Here is a 24,268-nt window from a genome sequence, read left to right as displayed (position 1 = left end):
AGTGAGGCAATTGGGGTTAAGTGACTTGCCCAGGGTCACACAGCTAGTAAGTGTTAAGTGTCTAAGGCCGGATTTGAACTTAGGTCCTCCTGACTCCAGGGCTGGTGCTCTATCCACTGCGCCACCCAGCTGCCCCCAAAAAAATACTTTTAAGAAAAGATATCAGATAACATATCAGCAACAGCTTCTAGGTCTTCATCTACCATTTTATATCAAAAGAAGGCACCAGAATTGTTACATAAAGATTTTGACAGCTTGCTTTCCACTTGTTGCCTGTAATGATATACTATACTGCTTCCCCTCCATTTCTAACATTATCATGCATAACAATCATTATGCTTCCCTAGTACAGTGACTACACACACACACACACACACACACACACACACACACACACATACACACACAAACTCTTCATTCAGCTAAGTGGGTTTCACAAATCTCACCCTGAGATTTCCATCATAGAAATACCATATTCAGAAGGTTTACTCTATGCATCACAGGCATTCAACTCGTAATCAGAGGAGATTACAAATTTGGACCAGCTCTGGCTTTGAAGTTGACCAGGAAAGAGAAAGCGAGTCAGATTAGTTCTGTCCTTAAGTAGTCATCTGTGAAGTACAAGGAACTTGTGGAAGCTGTCTTGCCAGCTGGCTGAGGCCAAGGTAGGAGGAAGGCCTTTAAAGCTTCCCAGTATGAGGCAAGTCTCCAGGCCCTGTCCCTCACTCCTTGAACTAAAAAGGATGGAAAGTGTTCTATTTAAGCTGACCAAACAATGACCTCTTCAAGGAAATCAGCTATGGCAGCAGTAGGCCATAAAGCCCTGCCTACTCTTTCATTGACCCTCTTCACCAAGGATTGAGAAGACAGGGAGAAAAAGCAGATAAAACTCTAACTCAATAATCATTTACTGACTATTTTATTGATTTTTTTTCTCTCCTTTTTAATCAGATTAGTTAAAGGTTATCATTTTTATTAGTCTTTTCAAAACTAATTTTTAGGTTTACTTATCGCTTATATGGAATTTTTTTTTTTAATGTTTTTGGTGAGGCAATTGGGGTTAAGTGACTTGCCCAGGGTCACACAGCTAATAAGTGTTAAGTGTCTGAGGACAGATTTGAACTCAGGTACTCCTGAATCCAGGGCCGGTGCTTTATCCACTGCGCCACCTAGCTGCCCCTATATGGAATTTTTAAAACAAATTTGTCTTTTTATCTAATTTTTAATATTTCCCCTTAATTTAGGTTTGTTTATACATTGGCTTTCGAATATTTTAAAATATTCAATTCATTGGACCTCTCTTTTTTCTATTTTGTTAATGTATGTTTGTGGGGATATGATTTTTTCCTTGTGGACTGCTTTGGTGACACCCCAGGAATTTTGTTATGTTGTTTCATCGTTATAATTTTCTTTTAAGTAATTATTTTCTATCATTTGTTCTCTAGGACATTCATTATTTAAGGATTTCATTGTTAAGTCTCCTTTAGGGTCTGTATCTTTGATTTGTGGTCCCTAAACCAAGAATTATTTTTATTGCATTATGGCCTGTAGCATGAATGAATGAATAAAGGAGTTAGTTATTAGTGATGATGATAATTCACTGATATCAGGCAGAATTCACCGTTCTGAGCTCAGAAAGTCAAAAGGAACAATTCACAGCTTAAAGGGGATAAAGAGAAATAAATAACTGGATGGACTAAAATCCTGTGTTCTCTGAGAAAGAAATCTGCCCTTTATCCCAGGAACCTCTCAGAGGCTACTGTCAAATGACAGTGTATCGCTATTAGCAAACCAAAAGGGAGGACAACTTCCAATTCCAAGCATTCTCTTTCAAACCTCAGTGCCTTGATTTGTCTTTGCTTCTTGGAGTTCTGACTTTAGGATCCAAAATGAAGCATAATGACTGTCTGCCCTGGGAGCCAAGATTCTTCTGTTCACTTGGGGAAGTTAGGAACAAGTTGACAAAGCCCAACAGGAAGGAAAGTGCCAAGAATATCTGAAGGACCATTTTTCAGATACCCACTAAGATGACTCTAGTGAAAGCATTAACTCTGGGGTTCAAATATGACCTAATACCTCTCGCTAAAAATCTCAGGTCAACATACCTAAAAATCAGTGTTAATACACCCTGATTTAAGAAAACAAAACAAGTAAAAAAACTGTGGCCCATTTAACACGAGCTAAAATCCCCTTTGGTCTTTCTAAGCCCAAATGCATCAGAGTCAACAGTGGATTCCGCATGCAGAAATCTGAATGAGGACTTGGGAGGTCCCAGACATAAGCCACAGCACCTTCAATGATGCTAATCACAAATTCTATCTATCTTTTAAAGCCCTGCTCAAGTCCCACTTCTTTCATGCAATCTTCCCCACCTATTTCAGTCCTCATGAATGTCCATCTCTTCTCAATTTGTACAGCATTTATCTATAGTAGGCAACACAATGGATACAGTGCTGAACCTGGAGGCAGAAAGACCGGAGTTCAAATTCAGACTTAGCCACTTACTAGCTATATGACTGAGCAAGTCACTTACCCTCTGTCTGCCTTAGTTTCCTCATCTACCAAATGGGTTCTATAATAGCACCTACCTCCCAAAATTATCATGAGGATCAAATAAGTATTTGCTAGTTATGATCATTATCATACAATCTAGCATCTAATAAAGTTTTCCCAGGAAAACATTATGCCATAGTAGCCAGTGCACTAGAACTCAAATCAGAAGACCTGAGAATTCCAGTTCTGAAAGTATAATAGCCACAGCCCCCACCTTCCAGGGTAGATAGAGGGATCCCATAAGACCATGTGCTGCACGGCCCTCTGTAAACTTGAAGCTCTATACAGACATCAGCTATGTTAACCTTCTCTTCAGATAAGACTCGGGCTCCCTAAGGATAGAAATTGTGTCTTAAGAGTAATTTTGGGGGCAGCTAGATGGTGCAGTGGTTAAAGCACCGGCCCTGGATTCAGGAGTACCTGAGTTCAAATCTGGCCTCAGACACTTGACACTTACTAGCTGTGTGACTCTGGGCAAGTCACTTAACCCCCATTGCCTAAAAACAAAAACAAAACAACAAAAAAAAAGAGTAATTTTGTTCCCAGCACAGTGCAAGTTAGCCACTGGCTTGAACACATACATAATGAGTACTTCACAAATGAAAGACTTGTGAATTGATTGTGATATCATCCCTCAACTTCAGAGAGAAGCTAAGAGAAAACTCTTAAGGAAGCCAACAGAGTTGATATCCTTGAGCAGGACCTGCAAGATATACCCACTTACTACCTCTGTTCTCAATGATAAAAAACATTTTTTAAAAAATACTTAGGGGCAGCTAGGTGGCACAGTGGATAGAGCACTGGCCCTGGAGTCAGGAGTACCTGAGTTCAAATCCGGCCTCAGACACTTAACACTTACTAGCTGTGTGACCCTGGGCAAGTCGCTTAACCCCAATTGCCTCACTAAAAATAAAAAAATAAATTTAAAAAATAAAAATTAAAAATACTTTAAAAAAAATCCATCCCACAACCTAAACATGCCTGTTTTGCTTTCTCTCCACAACAGCCACAAATGTTCTGGGAAGAGAAATGTATGGAAAGAAAGGCTTGTGGCAGATGCTTGGGGTGGGGAGCTCCCTGGAAGCAGAAGACAAGAACAGTGCCCATCTTTGTGAATGTCAGGAGAAGCCCCAGCCACCGTACTCACCTCCCCTGAGTAACTATACTTCCCCTTCAGGATCTGCCGGTAGAGCCTTGACCGATTGTCATCTTCAAAAGGCATCGTTCCACTCAGCAGGATGTACGAGATAACCCCCAGAGCCCACATATCCACAGAGTTAGTGTAGGGCTTCCTGACTAGAATCTCTGGGGCGATGTATTCTGGAGTGCCACAGGTAGTCTTCATGAGGCAGTCATCCCCTTTCTTCCGGGCACTTGCCAACCCAAAGTCAGTGATCATGATCTTGGAGTCTGTGCCTGGGTGATAATACAGCAAGTTTTCTGGCTTCAGATCCCGATGTGTGATGCCCAATGTATGCAAGTACTTGACCCCATCCAGCACCATCTGCAGTACCCGGGTGGCGTCCCTCTCAGTAAAGGAGCCTTTGGCAATGATCCGGTCAAACAGCTCTCCACCAGTGGCTAGCTCCATCACCATATAGACACGTTCCTGTGTCTCAAACACTTCAATGAGCTGGATGATGTTAGTATGGCGAACCCGGCGCAAGACACACAGCTCAGACTCACATACTTCCCTCCCTTCCCGGTACTTGGTCTCAATCATCTTAATGGCATAGGGCTGTTTGGTAGCCTTGTGCTCTACCCGCACAACTCTGCTGAAGCTGCCCCGTCCAATTAAGGCTTTGATATCATATTTAGCTGTTACTCGAGGATCAAATTTGGCCCGGTATTTGGCCACTCTGGTCCTTCGAGGCTCAGGAGGCTCTGTGTGGTTAGCCACATGAGCACCTGGATAAGGCTGAATGTGATAAGGGGGCGATGGGCATCCAGTTTTAAGGGCCCCAACTCCGTCATCTTTGATGAAATGCTTATACACATCAGTCTTGTGGCCAGTGTAAGGTTCAACCTTTTTGACCAGATCCAGCTGGACATCCTTGGGAGGCTCAGGAAGGACCTTACTTGTCCCACAGCCCATCACGGAAGGGAGCTAAGCAGCCATGGAGGCATTCTCTCAGGTCAGGGCCAGCAGGATCTGCTGTGCAGGCTGTGTCCCTGTCTATACCTAGACAGAAAAGAAACAAAGATGATCAAAAATCATAAAATTTCAGAGATTAAAGTGGCTTCAGAGATCACTGAGTTTAACCCCACCCTTCATCAAGAAATCTTTCTACAATAGCCCTGGCAAAGAGTCATCCAGACTCCATGAAGACACTTTCCGGGATGGAGAACTCAAGATAACCTCATGGAGAAGTCGGTTCCTTTGGGACACAGCTTTAATTCCAAGTATTTCCTTACAGCAAAGCAAACTATGCCTCTCCAACTTCTACTCACTATTCCTAATCTTGTACTGTGGGGCCAAGCAGAACAAAGCTAGTTTTTCTAAATGACCACCCTTCAAATAACTGAATAAAGAAATCACTTGCCAGACTCAATAACCCTGGCTTTCTCAACTAATCCTCATATGGCTTAATCTCCAGTCTTTTCACCATCCTAGTCACCATCTCATAGTTGATCTTCAAGGAAAATTTCCTTCCTAAATCATGGAACAATCAATCACCCACTTCATCCAAAACACCACACCTTTCTTCATACAGCTAAGGAGAGCAATATTTTAGTTTTTGGCTTTTTTTTTTTTTTTTGCTGTCCTGTCACCTTGCTAATTTATATACTGCATTTTCACTATACTAAAATCCAGATCTTTCTCACATTAATTAGTTTAACCATACATTCCTCATTCTCTTGACTTTTTGAACCAAAGTGTGGGACCTTTTCTTTTAACAATTAAGCAAGGGGCAGCTAGGTGGCGCAGTAGATAGAGCACCAGCCCTGGAGTCAGGAGGACCTGAGCTCAAATTCGGCCTCAGACACTTAACACTTACTAGCTGTGTGACCCTGGGAAAGTCACTTAACCCCAACTGCCTCACCAAAAAAACCCAAAACAAAACAAAAAACAATTAAGCAAAACAAATCAAGAGAATGGCCATGTCTAAAAATGTATGTATCTTTCTGATCTCTAAGCTACCACCCTCTCTGTTGAAAGGTGGGCAGACCATCCCAACCTATTGAGATCCTGACACTGTTGTCCAACATGTTAGCTCTCCCTCACAACTTTGTATTATTAGCAAATTTGACAAGAAATGTCCAGCTAGACTATCATCCAAGGGAATTCAATTGAACAAACATTCCATTGTCTACTAAATATAAGGCAACTGTGCTAGAAGCTAGGAATACAAAGATTAAAAATTACAGTCCCAGTGAATTAGTCCAAACATTCTGTTTGTTTGTTTTGTTTTTTGTTTTCTTTGGGGGTTTTTTTGTGGTGGGGCAATGAGGGTTAAGTGACTTGCCCAGGGTCACACAGCTAGTAAGTGTTAAGTGTCTGAGGCCAGATTTGAACTCAGGTCCTCCTGAATCCAGGGCCAGTGCTCTATCCACTGCGCCATCTAGCTGCCCCAGTCCAAACATTCTGAAAAGCAATTTAGAACTATGCCCCCCCCCAAATTATTATTTTTTTGAGGGTTAAGTAACTTACCCAGGGTCACACATCTAGTAAGTGTCAAGTGTCTGAGGCCAGATTTGAACTCAGGCCCCTCCTGAATCCAGGGTCAGTGCTTTATCTACTGTGCCACCTAGATGCCCCCCAAAAAGCTATTATACTATGGATACCCTTTAACCAAAGAATCAAAAAGAAGAAAAGCACCCATATATACAACAATATTTATGGCAGCTTTTTTGTGGCAGCAAAGAATAGGAAACTGAGGGGATTACCAACAATTGTGGAATGGTTTAACAAGTTATAGTATATGGATGCAATGAAATACTATTGTGCTGGGGCAGCTAGGTGGCGCAGTGGATAGAGCACCAGCCCTGGAGTCAGGAGTACCTGAGTTCAAATCCGGCCTCAGACACTTAACACACACTTACTAGCTGTGTGACCCTGGGCAAGTCACTTAACCCTCATTGCCCCACCAAAAAAAAAAAAAAAAAAAAAAAGAATGAGAGATGGCTTCAGAAAAACCTGCAAAGACTTGTATGAACTGATGCAAAGTGATCAGAATCAGAACAATTTATATAGTAACAGCAATATTGTAAAGATAATCGACTTTGAAAACTCAGTAACTCTGGTCAGGAACAATGACCCACTGCAGTTCCAAAGGACTTATGATAAAATATGGTATCTACATCAAGATAAGAGAACTGATGGAGTAAGAAAGCAGATTGAAGCATATTTTTTTCTTCTTGCTTTTTTTTTTTTTTTTTTTGGTAAGAGGGAGTTGAGGGAACATAGCTAATGCAAAAATTTGTTTTACAGGACTATACATATTTATAATGGATTTTTTTTCTCTTGGAGAGAAGAGGGAGTTTGGAATTGAAAATAAAATTAATTTTTTCAAAAATGACAACCCCTGCCTTCAAGAAACTTACAGGCTAAGGAAGTCAAATGAGAAAACTGTAGGTCAATATGCAGAATTTTACTTAGCTATTTTCTAGAATCATATCTGTTCTCTACATAGAAAGATACCCTTATCTTTTCTTTCTAATTAAAATATTTAGCAGCATGAGCCATTTCCCTTGCAGAGCAGGCTCTAAAAAAATATTTATTCATAGGACCTGATAGTAAAATAGACAAAAGGAAAACCATTTAGTAAACTGAACTTAAGCCATGATATTCTAAGGAGTAGTGAGTGTTATCTGTCCACACTTGCTAGAAAAGGATAAATGTATAAAAGAATACTGGCTCTGGAGGAGGACCAGATTCAAATCCTACCAGTGAGGGTTACTTCCCACACAACCAAACTTAACTTCCCTAAGTTGCAGTTTCCTCATCTGTAAAAGAGGGAAGTTTGACAGCCTCAAAGAGCCCTTCCAAGTCACCAACATTCACATTACCAGTTTAATCTTATTTTGTAAAGAATATATACTTCTAGGGAGGCAGTAGATAAAGCACTGGCCCTGGATTCAGGAGGACCAGAGTTAAAATCTGGCCTCAGACACTTGAGGCTTATTAGCTGTGTGACTCTGGGCAAGTCGCTTAACCCTCATTGCCCCTCAAAAAATTGATATACACACACACATATATATATATACTTCTAAGACTTCAGATGAAAATCTCCAGAGAAAGAACTGATGGTACCTGAATACAGATTTGAAGCATAATTTTTTAAAACTATTTTTCTTGAGTTTTTTGGTCTGTGTTTTCTTTTACAACATGACTAATAAGGAAATGTTCTGCATGACTACACATGTAAAACCTATATTGAATTGCTTGTTCTCAATGTGGGGGGAGGGAAGGAAGGAGATAATTTAAAACTCAAATTTTGTTGTTGTTGTTTTGGTTTGGTTTGGTTTTTTGCAGGGCAGTTGGGGTTAAGTGACTTGCCCAGGGTCACACAGCTAGTAAGTGTCAAGTGTCTGAGGCCAGATTTGAACTCAGGTCCTCCTGAATCCAGGGCCGGTGCTCTATCCACTGTGCCACCTAGCTGCCCCTCAAATGTTTTTTAAATGAATGTTAAAAGTTATTTTTACAAGTAATTGGGAGAAAATAAAATACTAAATTTAAAAAATTCTTTTTAAAGAATATATACTTCTATCATTGGAAGTCACAGAATAATACTTTTAGAGGAGAAAAGGACTTTAGATATCATCTGTTCCAATATTCAATTTTATACATAAGAGGTAACCATAGTTTAATGAAAAGAATGCTGGACCTGCTCTCAGAACTGAGTTCAGATCTACCCTAACTAGTTGTGTGACCTGGGCAAAATAGTTACTCTGACTCTTACTTTCTTAATCTAAAAAAAGAGATAATATTTATACTCTCTACTTCAACAAGATTGTTGTGAAGGTCATATGAGATAAGTGTATAAAGTACTTGACAAACCATAAAATGCTATATATAATTATGTCAGCTGTAGTTGTTTCAGTTATAAAACTTCAGGTCCAAAGAAGCAAAGCTAAACAATTTGTCTTTACAAATTTGTGTATCATTCTCACTCAAGGGCTTTGCTCATCTTTTCTCTATCATTCCCATTTTAGTGTATGTGCTGCCAAAGAGAACATTGAATGACTTGTCCAAGGTCACACAGCAAGTCAATAGCCAAGCTTGGACTAGAATTCATGTTTCTGCCTCTCTGCCCAGTGCTCTTTAAATTGTACCATTGATTCCCAGATTTACAGACTCCTAGAATCTGAGGAGCTAACCGTTCCATTTCCAAGTAGCTGAAATACAGCCCAAAGAGAACTGATATTGCTATCCATCAAAGTCAGCCTTAAACTCTGGACCAGTAAAAAACAAATGAAATCCATATTGCCAATTGTCAGTTCAGTTTGAGAGGTGAGAGACAATACAGGACGTCAAAGAAAAAACTAAAAGCTCAGTTCTGACCTAACTCTCTCATCAGGCTGGGTGACTAGGGCATGGTGCCCTGTTTCGCTAAGGGTAAGATGAGAGAAAATGGGGATGTGTCACCCACCCACTTCAGAGGCCTACTGTGACAATTAATTCTCTGTAGTCAGCTCAGCACTTGTAAATGTTCAGTGCTAAATAAAAAGCTGATCTCATACAGGGGTCCCCAACCTTTCTGTACTAGGTCTATTTTTCTCTAATCCTCCCAGAGGGTCATCTCAAAGGAGCTTCTGGTAGAATCCAATGAAGCAAAAAATGGAAAATTTGCAGCATGCTATCGAAAATATTACACTACAGAAAAGCCAACATGTTCAGTACAATAAAGAACAAAATAATACAATGAAAAAATACTGATGTTTCTCGCATTTAAATTAATAAATTTAAATTATCATATAGAATGAGGTTTTCTTATTTTTTCCTTCCACGTAAGATATAGTGTAACACACACATGCTTTCCTCTTGCTCTCTCACTCACAAAATTATCTAGGATATTACTTTTTCTCATTTGCCCACCTGAAAGGCCAGAAGCCCATTTTCCAGCTATAGGCTTCACAAAGCCAAGAAACAGATTCTGAAAGTTCATTTTTAAACGAAGGCATTTGGAAGTAAGCATCCTTTTTGCAGAGGTCAAAAACCAGAACTAGGATTTTAAAATTCTGCAGATTCATCTCTCTCTCTCTCTCTCTCTGAGAAAATATGCAAACTAAATGCCATGCCCAAAAGGGACTACAGCTCAAAACAAAGCCTGTTTTTTGTCAATATTCCTGATGTATGATGAAGCCCCTGAATTCCTAGACAACTGGGCACAGACATATATAATGTGGAAGCATATTAAAAACTTCCTTTTCATTTCTCTAGAAATATTAAGAAATACTATTTTTCCAGCCTAAAACTTTTTCCAGATTTTCTTCCTTTAGGAGAGTGGTAAGAACGGAAGTTGTGGCCTTCCTCTGAAATGGAGTTAAGTGTATTGGCCAACTAAACTCTTGTGTAGATGGGATCACTGCTTTCCCACCCACCTAAAGATAGAGTTTTCTCTTTTAAAATTCAAGATTAAGATATTGATCACAGGAGGAAACTCTTAAGAAGTGGTCCAGAAAGGAACTGAGTGGTGACTATTCTGAAATGTTAGCCTCAAACTGTTTTTTTTTTTGCAGGGCAATGAGGGTTAAGTAACTTGCCCAGGGTCACACAGCTAGTTAAGTGTCAAGTGTCTGAGGCTGGATTTGAACTCGGGTCCTCCTGAATCCAAGGCCAGTGCTTTATCCACTGTGCCACCTAGCTGCCCCCTCAAACTGTATTTTAACAGGAGACCATTCCCTTGTTCAAGATTCCTGAAATCATACTGGAGTAGTCATAATCAGACTATAGAATACTATGGCCAGGCTTGGACATATGTTAATGGCTTGGATATATGTTACTGTTAAATTCAATAAAATTGGGGCAGCTAGATAGCGCAGTGGATGGAGCACCGGCCCTGGATTCAGGAGTACCTGAGTTCAAATACGGCCTCAGACACTTAACACTTACTGGCTGTGTGACCCTGGGCAAGTCACTTAACCCCAATTGCCTTACTAAAAAAAAACAAAAACAAACAAACAAAAATATTCAATAAAATTGCTTTTGGCCAACTTGAATCTAAATTGCTGTGTACAGTATTAGTATTAATTTTTGTTTTGACAGTAGGTCAACAATCTATACCATCGAGTGAGCTCCCGAACTCATGACACGATCACTCTAAAAAAACATCCAAATGAAGTCATAGGAAAATGCCCGGAACAGCAAAACTCACAGAAGAACGTGCTGAAATCATCTTCTAACCAAGAACGGCCTGGAAGGTCAGAAGGAGGGAGCTGCTGTGCTGATACAGGAGTCGGGCCCAACCCCACAATCACCCTGACACAGATCCAGTCCCAGGAAGGCCTCACCAGAGAAGGAGACCCCCAGAGCCTCTGAATCAGCTGAAGCACCAGTGTTGTCTGGAACTAAGCTCACAGTCTGGTGAGTGGGCTGAGCCCTGGGCAGGGGAGAGACTACAGGGGTCTATGCTGGTGCTAAGGCAGAACTTGGATTCTACACCCCTACTGAGAACCAGGTGGTAGGCTTGAGTAGAAGTGGCCCAGGTGGGGGAAGGGCACAAGCTCATCGGAGCTAACAACCACAACACACAAAGCTGGTTGATTGGCAAGTTGGTCTGGGGTCATCTAGGAGAAGGAAACAGGCCAGGTGAGGGAAGAACCTGATTCTCCTTAAATCATACCACCTAGGACTTCTTAAGCTTGGGATACTGCAGCCTGGAAACAGTGCCCCACTTTAAGGAGCTAAAAGTCTAGTAAAAAGCAAGATGAGCCGACAGAGAAAGGTGAGGACCATAGAAAGTTTCTTCAGTAACAAGGAAGACCAAGGGGCACCCTCAGAGGAAGATGTCAACACCAGGGTCCCTATATCTAAAGGTTCCAAGAAAAATACGAATTGGTCTCAGGGCATAGAGATGCTCAAAAAGGACTTTGAAGATAAAATTAGAGAGGTAGAGGAAAAAATGGAAAGAGAAATAAGGGTGATTCAGGAAAGACATGAGAAAAAAGTCAACAGCTTGAAAAGTCAAATGGAAAAGGAGGTACAAAAGCTCTCTGATGAAAATAATTGCCTAAGAATTAGGATTGAATAAATGGAAGCCAATGACTTTATGAGAAACCAAGACACAATAAAAACAAACTATGTCATCTTTTCTAAGGAAAACAAATCCCAACATCTCACACACAGGGAAAGCCATCGTTCATTCAGGCTAAAGCTTTGGGCTACATTCTTTGTGACGATAAAACAGAACCTGAGATACCTGAAATCAACAAAGATCTCCACAGTTAATAGTGTCTCTTTCAGTCCACATACCTACTTTTTCCCTCATATGAAAAATTCAAACATCTGCAAAAGGCACAATAACTTTCCTCTCTCCCTTTAAATAAACAAGCCTCTCTCAGGCTTGAAAGGACCAAGGATTTTAGCCTATTTGTTCCTGGAAGATGTCTTCCAGTTTCATTTTGCTTAGAGAAATCCTCAAATCTAGATAAATGTTCACACTTTCCCAAAAACCCTGTGCCTTGCTCTTCAGCATGTAGCAGCTTTACACATGCATGTTTTGCATTCGGATGTGCGTGCATGGCAGTGTGTGCACGCATATGTAAGCAATTCTGTATGTGATGAGGTTGGGAGGGGGGAATATACGACTCCAAAGGGTTGCAGCTGCTGTTTGCTCCAATATCATCAGTACACGTTTTTCTAAAAAGGTCAAATACAGATAGACTGTACGAGGCTTTCAAAGCCACTTCTAGGAATGAAGAATGGAGCCCCTTCCTGCCTACAGTTCTATCGGCCAGCTTTCCTTGGTCAAGTGTCCTCCATATAGTGACTGGCTCGAGGCAGGCCAAGGGCTCTGATTCATCCTTCTGGAAAGCAAGTAAGAAAAGGTCCCCTGAGGAAGCCAATGCTCTAGTTTTATCATACTTCACTCTGTCACAGTTACTGATCTAGTGCCTACAGCAGGAATGGATAAGACCTGCCAACATCTGGCCAACCAAATCACAGCCCAAACTGGATAATTTCTGCCAAACTGAAGAGGAAAAGGCAACGAGGCTGGGGGCACTGGCAGAGTGGCGGTAGTGATGTAGCAGGGCAGCAGAAAAAAGAGGAACATCAACACTGCCCTGAAGACCAGTTTTCAGGAAGGCAGAAGGCCAGGGATAACTATCACTGAAAATGTCATAGTCCAGATGAAGAAGAGAAGGATTTCACTTTTCAAAGCAACTGCAAGCCTAGGAAGATTCCCAAGGATAAGCTAGTTAGAGATGAATCTCGATATACACAATGATAAAAGAAACTAATGAAAATTTCCCTAAAACTTCAATGTTGTTTGAACCATTGAATTTGAAATGAACCACAGATTTCAGAGTTGGAAGATCACATGTACTCCAACCTGTGCCTGACCAAGCACTCACTCTCAAACCCCAAAACATATCCCTAATAAGGTGGTCACGTGGTGTTTACTTGAAGACCTGCAGTGAGGTGCCTCCTCACTAGTACCTCTTGAGGCAGGTCTCCCTGACTCTGGCCCTGGTACACTAACCACTGTGCCACCCAGCTGCCTAAACCCTGACTTCCCTATTAAAGAAGCTGGGGAGATTTTCCTCACTTCTATCTGCAACCTCATCAAAAGCCAACTCCAGACTGGCCTGTTGTTGAGGGACCTTGGACAACTCGACTCTTCTGAGCCTTTTGGGTTTTCTGATTTGAAATGAGAGGGGACTAGATAATCTCTGAGGTCTCTTTCTAGACACAAATCCTAAGATCCTATGAGTCGCAGAAATATCCTTTGTGCTCTACAAAGCCAAATTGGGGCAAAAGGGAGCCCCGCTCTGATGCTATATGAGCATCATATGTAGCTTGGTTTACAACGATCCCTTCAAAAATATTCTAGACAAGATAACTGCCAAAGGAGACATCCAGGTCCCACCTACTTAGAAACGCCTGCAAAAACCTGAAATTTGTACTATTTGAATAATGATTTAAAAATCCAACAAAAACCTAGTGACTTCTTCTATCCCAGTACTACAAAAAGTGTGAGCTAGAAGCTCACAGCAACAGGAAAGGGGGTCACCAGCAAAGCAAGCATTCCTCCTCTAATATGGAGGTGACCCTAAATTCTCAAAGGGTTATACCAATACAAAGAAAGCTTTGGCATGTCCTACCAAACTAGAAAAGCTTTAAGTAAAGGCCCAGTGAGACTGTCTTCTAAAGACAAGCCTAGCTCAATTCAGAGATGCTTGCCATCAACTTGGTCAGAGGGTTATGAATTTGCCATAGCAATTCTTGAAGATGGTCTACTGAGTTGTGTATTACAACCCCTCTAAATTGGTGGGGGGAATACTCATACTAATAAAATCAGGGTTCTTTTAAGTACCAGAGGATAGTGGTCCTCTGATACTTCTTCAACATTCCAAACTACCATTTTTTCTCACAAATGAAGTAATGTGCACAAAATACTTTGCAGACCTCAAAGTTTTGTATAAATATTAGCTATTATGATGATGATCCAAGAGCCCAAGCAGTAAAAACCTCCTTAAGAGGTAGAATCTTTCCTAGGTAAATAAGATTACCCACATTCCTCTCCTTTGGAATCACTGTTTCCGGACAACTTGTTAACAAAAAGGGCTGTACCAAGTACTGCCTCAATGACGTCTGAACTGACACAAACCAGCTTAAATAGAGAAAGTGAAAAAGATTCCTGGAAGGAAAATGATGTCAAATAAATCCTTTCAATCCTTTCAAACAGCTTTCCTCCAAGGTAGAGGGATGTAAGGAAGGAAGAAGGGGAGGGACGAAGGGAGGGAAGGAGAAAATGAGGGAAGAAAAATCATAACTTACAAGTTCCTTGTAAAAAAAAAAATAGAATGACCAAGATTATAAGCCAAGAATTTATAGTTATTTCTTGGTGCCCAACTTAAAGAACATCTATTTCAGACTCCATGGAACCTGTGATCTAGCGACTGAAGATGATTCTTAGAAATAAGAAAACATTCAGTCCCAACCACAGCTAAGTTGCAGAAGCAAGTTCCTACCCACTACAATTTAGCCAGTTCAGTAACAAAACTGGATAGGAACCAAGAAATTAAAGCAACCTGAACAAAGTGTTAGAACAGCAAATGTGTTCTACAATGTTCACTTTTCAATTCAATTCCATTCAACTTAACAAACACTGATTAATCACCTACCATTGGTAGTACTGAGGGAGATACAATGATAAATAAGACAATCCTAGAATTATAAGATTTATGGCTGGTAGATACCTTAAAGAACATCTAGTCCAAGCCTCTCATTTCACACAGAAGAAAGGTGCTCAGAGAGGTCTCATCCCCTTTGGGAGATTATCATCTTTTCCACTTTCTTCAAGCCCCAAATCCACCCCTTTACTCCAGACAAAAAGCATTTATTAAGCACTTAGTGTGTGCCAGGCACTATGCTAAGCACTTGGGATACAAAGAAGAGCAAAAGATCCCTGTTCTCACAGAGATCATAGTCTAATGGAGAAGACAACATGCAATCAACTATGGACAACAAAGATATAGACAGAATAAATTGGAAGTAATCTCAGAAGGAAGGCACTAAGATTGAGGAGGCCCAGGAAAGGCTTTCTGAAGGTGGGTCTTAAACTGAAACCTGGAGGAAGCCAGGAGGTGGAGGTAAGTAGGGAGAGTTCTAGACATGAAGGAAAGCCAATGAAAAGGCATGGAGTCATAAAAAAGAAAAAAGAAACTGCATGAAGTCAGGAGAAAAGAAAAAGAGGTCAATGTCACCGGATATCAGAGTATGTAGAAGGGAGTAAGGTGTAAGAATATAGGAAAGGCTCTCCAATTCCTGAAAAAACAAACAAACTATGGAATATGGATGCTGATTGAACCATACTATTTCTTCTGTTTTTCGTGCTGTTGTTCTTCTATTCTGAGATTTTTCCTTATTGCTCTGATTCTTCTCCTTTTTTTTGGTGAGGCAGCTGGGGTTAGGTGACTTGCCCAGGGTCACACAGATAGTGGGTGTCGGGTGTCTGAGGCCGGATTTGAGCTCGGGTCCTCCTGAGTCCAGGGCTGGTGCTTTGTCCACTGCACCACCTAGCTGCCCCTTGATTCTTCTCTTATAGCATGACTGATGCAGAAATATGTTTAATGTTGTTATGTATATGTAGATATGTGTGTGTGTGTATAAACTATATTGGATTGCCTGCTGTATGGGGGAGGGGGAGAAAAATTTGAAATTGGAAATCTTACGTAAACAAATGCTGAAAGCTATCTCTACATGTAACTGGAAAATAACAAAATACTTTTATTTTTAAAAAATTTTAAAAGAATATAGGAGGGGCAGCTAGGTAGCTCAGTGGATAAAGTACCATCCCTGGATTCAGGAGGACCTGAGTTCAAATCCAGCCTCAGACACTTGACACTTACTAGCTGTGTGACCCTGGGCAAGTCACTTAACCCTCATCGCCTAGCAAAAAAAAAAAAAAAGAATATAGGAAAGATAGGAAGGGGCCAGGTTATAAAGGGTTTTTACAGGCAGAGCAGATCTTATATTTGATCCTGGCAGTTACAAGGAACCACTGAAAGTTATTGAAAATGTGTGTGTATGTGTGAGTGAGATAGAGAAAAAGAGAGAGAGATCAATTTGACAGCTGAGTGGAAGATGGACTGAAGTGAGGAGAAATGTGGGTATATATGACAGATATTAAAAAGGTAGAAATGACAGAACTTGGCAACTGACCGGCTATGGAGGAAAGTCAGAATGACTAGAAGAACAGTGGTGTCCTTGAGAGTAATAAGGATATTAGGAAAAAAGAAGGGTTTGGGGAAAAGAAAACGAGTTCAGTTTTGGAAATGTTGAGTTTAAGATGTCTGACAGGGGCAGCTAGGTGGCGTAGTAGATAAAGCACCAGCCCTGGATTCAGGAGTACCTGAGTTCAAAGCTGGCCTCACACTTACTGGCTGTGTGACCCTGGGCAAGTCACTTAACCCCTAATTGCCTCTCAAAAAAAAAAGATGTCTGACACAAGACATCCAGTTTGAGATATCTTTTGGGCACCTAGGTGGTGCAGTAGATAAGAGTGCTAGGCCTAGAGTCAGGAAAATTCCTATTCCTGAGTTCAAAAACAACCTCTGGCACTTACTAGCTGTGTGACCCTAGGCAAGTCATTTAACCCTGTTTATCTCAGTTTCCTTATCTGAAAAATGGGCTAGAGAAAGAAATGACAAACCATTCCAGTAATTGGGGGGGGGGGTGATGAGGGTTAAATGACTTGCCCAGGGTCACACAGCTAGTAAGTGTCAAGTGTCTGAGGCTGGATTTGAACTCAGGTCCTCCTGACTCCAGGGCTGGTGCTTTATCCACTGCACCACCTAGCTGCCCCACCATTCCAGTATTTTTCCTAAGAAAACCCCAAATGGGGTAATGAAGAGTGGGACACAACTGAAAAACAACTAAACAACTATTTGGGCATTGAGGTGGTGCAATGGATAGAGCACTGGGCTTCAAATCAGGAAGACTCAACTTTGAGTTCAAATCTGGCCTCACTTACTAGCTGTATTACCCTGGGCAAGTCACTTAACCCTGTTTGCAAATGAGGGAACTAACTCTCATCTGCAAAATGAGCTGGAAAAGGAAATTCGAACCACTCTACTATCTTTGCCAAGAAAACCCCAAATGGGGTCACCAGGTGTCAAACACAACTGAAACAAAAGAACAACTAAGCTGTGTGACCTGAACAAGTCACTTAACTCAGTTTCCTCATCTGTAAAATGGGGATAATTATAGTACTTATCTTACAAGGTTGTTGTGAGAATCAAATGAGATATTTGCAAAGCAGTTAGCGCAATGCCTGGCACATAAATGTTAGCTCATATCAGCCATTATTTTGTCCAACAGGGCAGATAGAGATGTGAGATTGAAGGTTAGGAAACAGAATAAAACTAGACAAATAGATCTGCTATCATCTGCATAGAGGTGATCATTGAATCAATGCGAGTTAATGAGATTACCAAGCAAAGATATATAGAAGGAAAAACAAGACGGCTTTGGACAAGGTCTTGGGGAACACCTGTGGTTAGCAGACACGACCAGAAAAGAGCAGTAGGACAGGCAGGAAGTAAATCAGAGACATAAATGTTACAAAAACCTAGGGATGATCCTTTCTCCTGTTTTACTTATTATAGCCATTGAATCAACATTTTTTAATTTACCAGGTATGTTTCAGGCACTGTACTAAGTGCCAGAGAAAAGGCAAAAATATGGCTGCTGCCCTCAAGGAGCTCACATTCCAATTAAGAAGACAACATGCAAAAAAACCCCAACAACAAACAAACAACTGCACATGTAGCATATGCAGAGTAAAGAGAAGGTAATTCTCAGAGGAAGACACTAGCAGTGGGGATTTAGGGTAATTAAGAACATTCTTCAATTGTCTATCCCCATACCTCAAAATGTCTGGATCCATCTTCCCCCTCCTTCCAGTGAGGCAGCTTTCTATTTTGCCAAAGCTAACTGCTGTTTTCTAGATCCTACCTCCCTGGAGATCTTGTTCTTTAAATGATTCCCCTGGCTTCTTCAATATTTCCCTTTCCACAGGCTTCTTCCCTTGCACCAACAAATAATATGCTCCACTATGCTTAAAAAACAAATAAAACCTCTTCCCTTGAACCTGCTAAATTCCTGAACCAGAACTGCAACTGCATATTTTATTGCATTAACAAATGTCAGTAACAAATAGAATCCTGGCCTCTCCTTTTCTTGGCCACTTCCATTTAAAAAAAATTTTTGTGTATGGCTTTTGATAGTTTTTTTTGTATCACAGACATTTCCTATAATACCCCACCCACCCAGACACACATAGAATGAACCCTTCCATTTAACAAGTTACACAAAATCAACTGACAGTGCAATTTTCTATCAGCAGATGTATCATTTGGCTCCCACAAACACCAACCTGAGAGGAGGGACAGTAAATTTCACCATCTATATTCTCTATGGACGTGATCAGTAATTACAATTAATTAGAACTCATATGCCTTCTTTTATTTACATCATTACAATCATTGGATATATTATTCAAGTTTTGCTTTCTTCACTTCTTCATTTCCCACGTTTCTCTGAATTCTTCATTCATTGTTTCTTTTGGGGGGGGGGCAATAGGGGTTAAGTGACTTGCCCAGGGTCACACAGCTAGTAAGTGTCAAGTGTCTGAGGCCGGATTTGAACTCAGGTACTCCTGACTCCAGGGCTGGTGCTTCATCCACTGCACCACCTAGCCACCCCCCATTGTTTCTTACAACACAATAATATTCAATTATTTACAGACCGCAGGTTTTTTTCAGTCATTTCCCCAATCAATGAGGAACCCACTTTGTTTCCAGTTTTTTGCTACCAAAAAGTGTGGAAGAGTCTGGAACATATGGGAATTTCCTGCCATTGACTACCTTAGGGGAACATGTCCAGTATTGGTATCAAAAGGCAGGAGTCTAGCTCCACTCTTCCACCATCTCCTCTTACATTCTGGCTTCGATGCCCACCATCCTACTTGTTGAGTGTGGAGAACCTGTGCATCAAGTCTCTGGGACTTGTCCCAAATGCTAAATCCAATGGCCTTTTCTCATTGCACATTCTCCTTGACTTCTCTTCAACATTTCACATTATTGTTCACCCTTTTTTTTTTTTTGGGGGGCAGGGCAATGGGGCTTGAGTGACTTGCCCAGGGTCACACAGCTAGTAAGTGTCAAGTGTCTGAGGCTGGATTTGAACTCAGGTACTCCTGAATCCAGGGCCGGTGCTTCATCCACTGCACCACCTAGCTGCCCCCGGCACCCCCCTATTTTTTTTTCTGGTGGGGCAATGAGGGTTAAGTGACTTGCCCAAGGTCACACAGCTAGTGTCAAATGTCTGAGGCCGGATTTTAACTCAGGTCCTCCTGAATCCAGGGCCAATGCTTTATCCACTGTGCCACCTTGCTGCCCCACCCCTTCTTTTTAATGCTCTCCCTTCCCTTGATTTCCAACATTACATTCTCTTATCATTTCTCTATTCATGTTATGACACCAACCATCCCACTACTCATGGGAGATTATGTCATAAGGGCTCCCAGACTCCCATGGTGAACTGACTCTGACTCTGTCCCTATCCGTCTCTGTCTCTGTGTGTCTCTCTCTCTCTACACACATATTCGTATCTGTATAATGTATATGCACATCTATATCTACATACACACATGTACATATACATATACACATAAGACACTTGCAAATTAGCCAAGACAAGAAGTCCATATCAAGTATAAAAACTGCCTGGTGGTAGGTTTCTTCACCACAACCCCTCTACTTGATTTATGGAAACAGTCTGACCAGCACAGCTTTGGTGGGGAACATAAACTAATTTCACCCTGTCCTGCTACTTTCAATTCAAAGGGTTGTATAGAAAGGTTTTGGCTCTGACAGAAACATAACCTCAAATTTCAACAGATCTACAGAAAAGTACCCAAAAGCACAAAATTTGCACATAAGTTGCCTATGGGATAACTAAATGATCATAAAGCAGTGTACCCTTCACCCCAAAGTTAGGCTTAGAAACGATTTTTAATTGTTATTCAGTTGTTTCCATCATGTCTGACTCTTCATGACCCCATTTGGGGTCCTCTTTGCAGAGATGCTGGAGTGGTTTGCCATTTCCTTCTCCAGCCCATTTTACAGATGGGGAAACTGAGACAAACAGGGTTAAACTGACTTGCCCAGGGTCACACAGCTAGTAAGTGCTTGAGGCCAAATTTGAATTCAGGTCTTCCTGACTCCAGGCCCAGTACTCTACCCACTGCACCACTCAGCTGCCCAATGGGGGGCGGGGGTGGAGGGGGTGTAACTCTTTTGAAAGGCAATAGTCAGTTGTGTAATTGGTAACAGGAAAATGATATGGTTTCAAAGGGTCAATCAATGAATCCCTACTCAGTCTTGAATACCTCTCTCACCTCTGAAGAACACTTGTCACCTAAAAAGCTGCTCTGACAAAGCGAAAGGCCTGCAAGAAACAGCAGCTTACTGCGGTGGGGAAAAAATACTGGATACGAAGGCAAAAAATCAGTGATGTGTATCCCAGCTAGATCTACTACTTAAAACCTCTGTGCCGGGGGCAGCTAGATGGCGCAATGGATAGAGCACTGGCCCTGGTACCTGAGTTCAAATCCGACCTCGGACACTTGACACTTACTAGCTGTGTGACCCTGGGCAAGTCACCTGACCCCAATTGCCTCACTAAAAAAAAAAAATTTTTAAATTAAAACCTCTGTGCCCTTCCACGAGGCATCTCCCCTCTCTGGGTTTCCATTTCTTCTGGTCAAAAACGAGGGAATCATTAAACTAGACGATCGCTAAAGTTGCCTTTAAGGGCAAACCGACCAGCAAAACACACACACACACTCTCTCACACTCACACTCTCTCTCGTCGGCTCTGAGAAATAAGGGGCGCTGGCTAAATTTTTAGGGTTACCAGGAACTTTAACTCTTTAGTTTAACTCTTTGGTTAAGGGAGATTGAGTGAACCCACTTGAGTGCAGAAAGTGGCTGGCTGCAAGGAGCGGCCTGCCTAGAGCGAGAAGGATCCTTGGGGGCTTGTCTCGTCCCACCCCATCGTTTTACAGATGAGGAAACTGAGGCCAGAGAACGAAGTCAGGGTAAGCCTGCCCTCCACCACCAGCGGCACCACTCCCTGCGAGCTCTAAGTGGAAGAGGTGGTTGGGGGGACGGGCTCACCCCCAAGGTGGGGGAGGGGGAAGCTGGAGACAAACAGCGGTCCCGCCCCCTCTATGGGCTGTGGAGTCTAAGCCCAGCCCGGCAGGTGGGGGGGGGGGGCTGGGAGGACCCCGCCCGCAGGCCTGCAGCCGGGGTAGACCCAAGCTTCTGAGGATGGGACGGAACGGCAGGCCTCTGGCTCCGGGGCGCGGCGGGCGGGGTCGTCCCTGGGAAAGCCGAGTTCGGGCTCAACTCGGCCCCGACCCCCGCGAGGCTTAGCTTAGCCCGGCCCGGTCCAGCCCGACCCCCCCACCCTGCCTGGCCCAGGCTGGAGTGGGGGGACGCCGGGCGCAGAGCCCTCAGGCCGCCGGGGTGCAGGCTCTCCCGGGGCAGCCGACCGGGTGGGGCCGCGCTCACCTCAAACCCACACAGCCTCCTCAACTGCTCGGCGGCTTCCGCGGAGGCTCCCGCCGCCACCATCCTCTCGCGTCAGCGTCATTGCGTCAAAAAAGCGCGCGCCTGACGTCAAAACAAACTCGCGGCTCCCCCATTGGGCGTGGTGAGGGGGCGGGCTCTGGAGTCGGACCTTGCTCTCTAATGGGAGAACAGGCTGCCAATCAACGCCACGAGGCGCTCTCCCGGGATGGGCTTATCAGTCATTCTGATAGGCTCTGTAATAGGCTAGACAGGTGAGGCCAAGGCTATAAAAGATTCCTGATGGGCAACGAGGGATAGTTGGGAAGTATGGTGCTGGGGGAGTAATGTATTGTGGGGTTAAGCTGGCAGGATCTGAACTAAGCTTCTTGTTCAATCCATTCAGACTCTTTTTTTTTTTTGCGGGGCAATGGGGGTTAAGTGATTTGCCCAGGGTCACACAGCTAGTAAGTGTTAAGTGTCTGAGGCCGGATTTGAACTCAGGTACTCCTGAATCCAGGGCCAGCACTTTAACCACTGTGCCATCTAGCTGCCCCCCAATTCAGACTCTTGATGACCTCATTTGGGATTTTCTTGGCATAGATACTGGAGTGGTTTGCTATTTCTTTTTCCGACTCATTTGACAGATGAGGAAACAGGCAAACAAGGTGAAGTGACTTGCCCAGGGTCACAAAGCTAGTGTCTGAGGCTGAATTTGAACTCAGGTCCTTGACACTCAGACCCAGCACTCTATCCACTGCATCAATGAGCTTCCCTAAGACAACCAGCTTCCCAACTAAGGGGCAGTTGCCAAATCCAATGCCCTTTTTTAAATCCTCATTGTCCTTGACCTTTAACAGTATTGATTACCTTGTCCTCCCACATAATCTCCCAGTTTTCTGGATGCCCCTCCCCTCCTGTGGTTCTTCTTCTACCTCTCTGACCACTCCTGAGTCTCCTTTGCCAGCTCCTTAGGTGTCCTCTTCCTCTATTTGATGACCTCATCAGTTCTCAGATTTAATTACTGTCTCTATGCTGATGATTCTCAGATCTACCTATCCTGTCCTAACCTCTCTTCTGACTTCAATCTCTCATCTCCAACAATACTGCCTTTCAAACATCTCAAACTGGATATCCAGTAGACATATTAAACTGTACTTGTCCAAAACAGAACTCATTATCTTCCTTCCTAAACGCTGCACCCCACACCTTACTGTAGAGACAACAACATCCTCCCAGTCCTTGACTGTCAAAACAAGGGAGTCATTGGAGATTCCTCACTATTTCTCCCCACCCACCCACCCATATCCAAGCTGTTGACTCTCAGTTTCATCTTGGCAACATCTCTCAGATTGACACTGCCACCACAGTGCAGACCCTTCTCACCTCACACCTGGATGACTGAAGTAGCCTGCTAGAGGCGGGGTGAGAGGTCTGACAGCCTCAAGCACGTTGTCTTCCCCATTAGATTATAAACTCCTGGGGCAGCTAGGTGGCACAGTGGATAGAGCACCGGCCTTGGATTCAGGAGTACCTGAGTTCAAATCCGACCTCAGACACTTAACACTTACTAGCTGTGTGATCCTGGGCAAGTCACTTAACCCCAATTGCCTCACTAAAAAAAAAAAAAAAAAAGATTATAAGCTCCTTGAGGCCAGGGACTATCTTTTCCCTCTTTTTTGTATCCCTAGCACTTAAACACAGTGCCTGGCATATAGATATAGTAGGAACTTAATAAATGTTTATTGATTGATTGTTATAGAAAGTATCAGTATAGAAAGTCCAAATGTGGAAGAATCCAAAAGCCCTAAGGCAACACATCCACAAGTTTATTAAGTGACTGTTACTTGTCCGGCACTGTGCTAAGCCTTGGTACAAAGATAAAGTAAAAGAGTCCTTGCCCTCAGGGAGCTTACATTCTTTGGGGGGTAGCAGGGCAATGGGGGTTAAGTGACTTGCCCAGGGTCATACAGCTAGTAAGTGTCAAGTGTCTAAGGCTGGATTTGAACTCAGGTCCTCCTGAATCCAGGACCGGTGCGCCACCTAGCTTCCCCCAGGGAGCTTACATTCTTACCAGCAAGACAGTATGCACATATGTATATATGTGTGTGTGTGTGTGTATATATATATATATATATATATATATATATGTCTGTCTGTCTGTCTGTATTATGTATATAAAGTATATAGTATATTATGCATATAAAGTATATATGTATATATTATGTATATAAAGTATGTATGTATATACATATGTATATAGATATAGATGGAGATGGAAAGAGAGAGGGAGGGAGAGAGAGAGTGATAAAACAGATTCAAGGTGACTTTGTTGGGAAGCATGGCAGGAGCCTCTTCTGAGCATGGAGGACAGTCTTCACAAGGGCTTAGGGCACAGAGAACAGAGATGGAGCATCACATGTGAGTAACCAAAAGGCTCTTTGGCTACAGTACAGAGTATAAGGAAAGG

At 42.5% G+C, this 24,268-nt stretch overlaps 1 protein-coding gene and 1 non-coding gene across 2 annotated transcripts in view; both read right to left on the bottom strand.

The window, feature by feature from the left end:
* The window catches only part of PSKH1 (protein serine kinase H1), a 66,264-nt gene extending 44,383 nt beyond the window's left edge, over positions 1 to 21,881 (bottom strand). Inside the window, exons 1-2 of the mRNA XM_043989880.1 lie at positions 21,802 to 21,881; positions 3,701 to 4,735 (exon numbers count right to left, since the gene is read on the bottom strand). Of these exons, the coding sequence (XP_043845815.1) occupies positions 3,701 to 4,648 (948 nt within the window). The 5' untranslated portion in view covers positions 4,649 to 4,735; positions 21,802 to 21,881. The remainder of the gene's footprint in view (positions 1 to 3,700; positions 4,736 to 21,801) is intronic.
* LOC122745017 lies at positions 8,630 to 8,731 on the bottom strand. The gene has a single exon (XR_006355324.1). It is a non-coding gene; the product is annotated as a U6 spliceosomal RNA (small nuclear RNA).
* Positions 21,882 to 24,268: the final 2,387 nt, after the last annotated feature.

This window comes from Dromiciops gliroides, chromosome 2, assembly GCF_019393635.1.
Source record: "Dromiciops gliroides isolate mDroGli1 chromosome 2, mDroGli1.pri, whole genome shotgun sequence".
Taxonomy (NCBI): Eukaryota; Metazoa; Chordata; class Mammalia; order Microbiotheria; family Microbiotheriidae; genus Dromiciops; species Dromiciops gliroides.
This window is presented reverse-complemented; position numbering and strand designations above follow the sequence as displayed.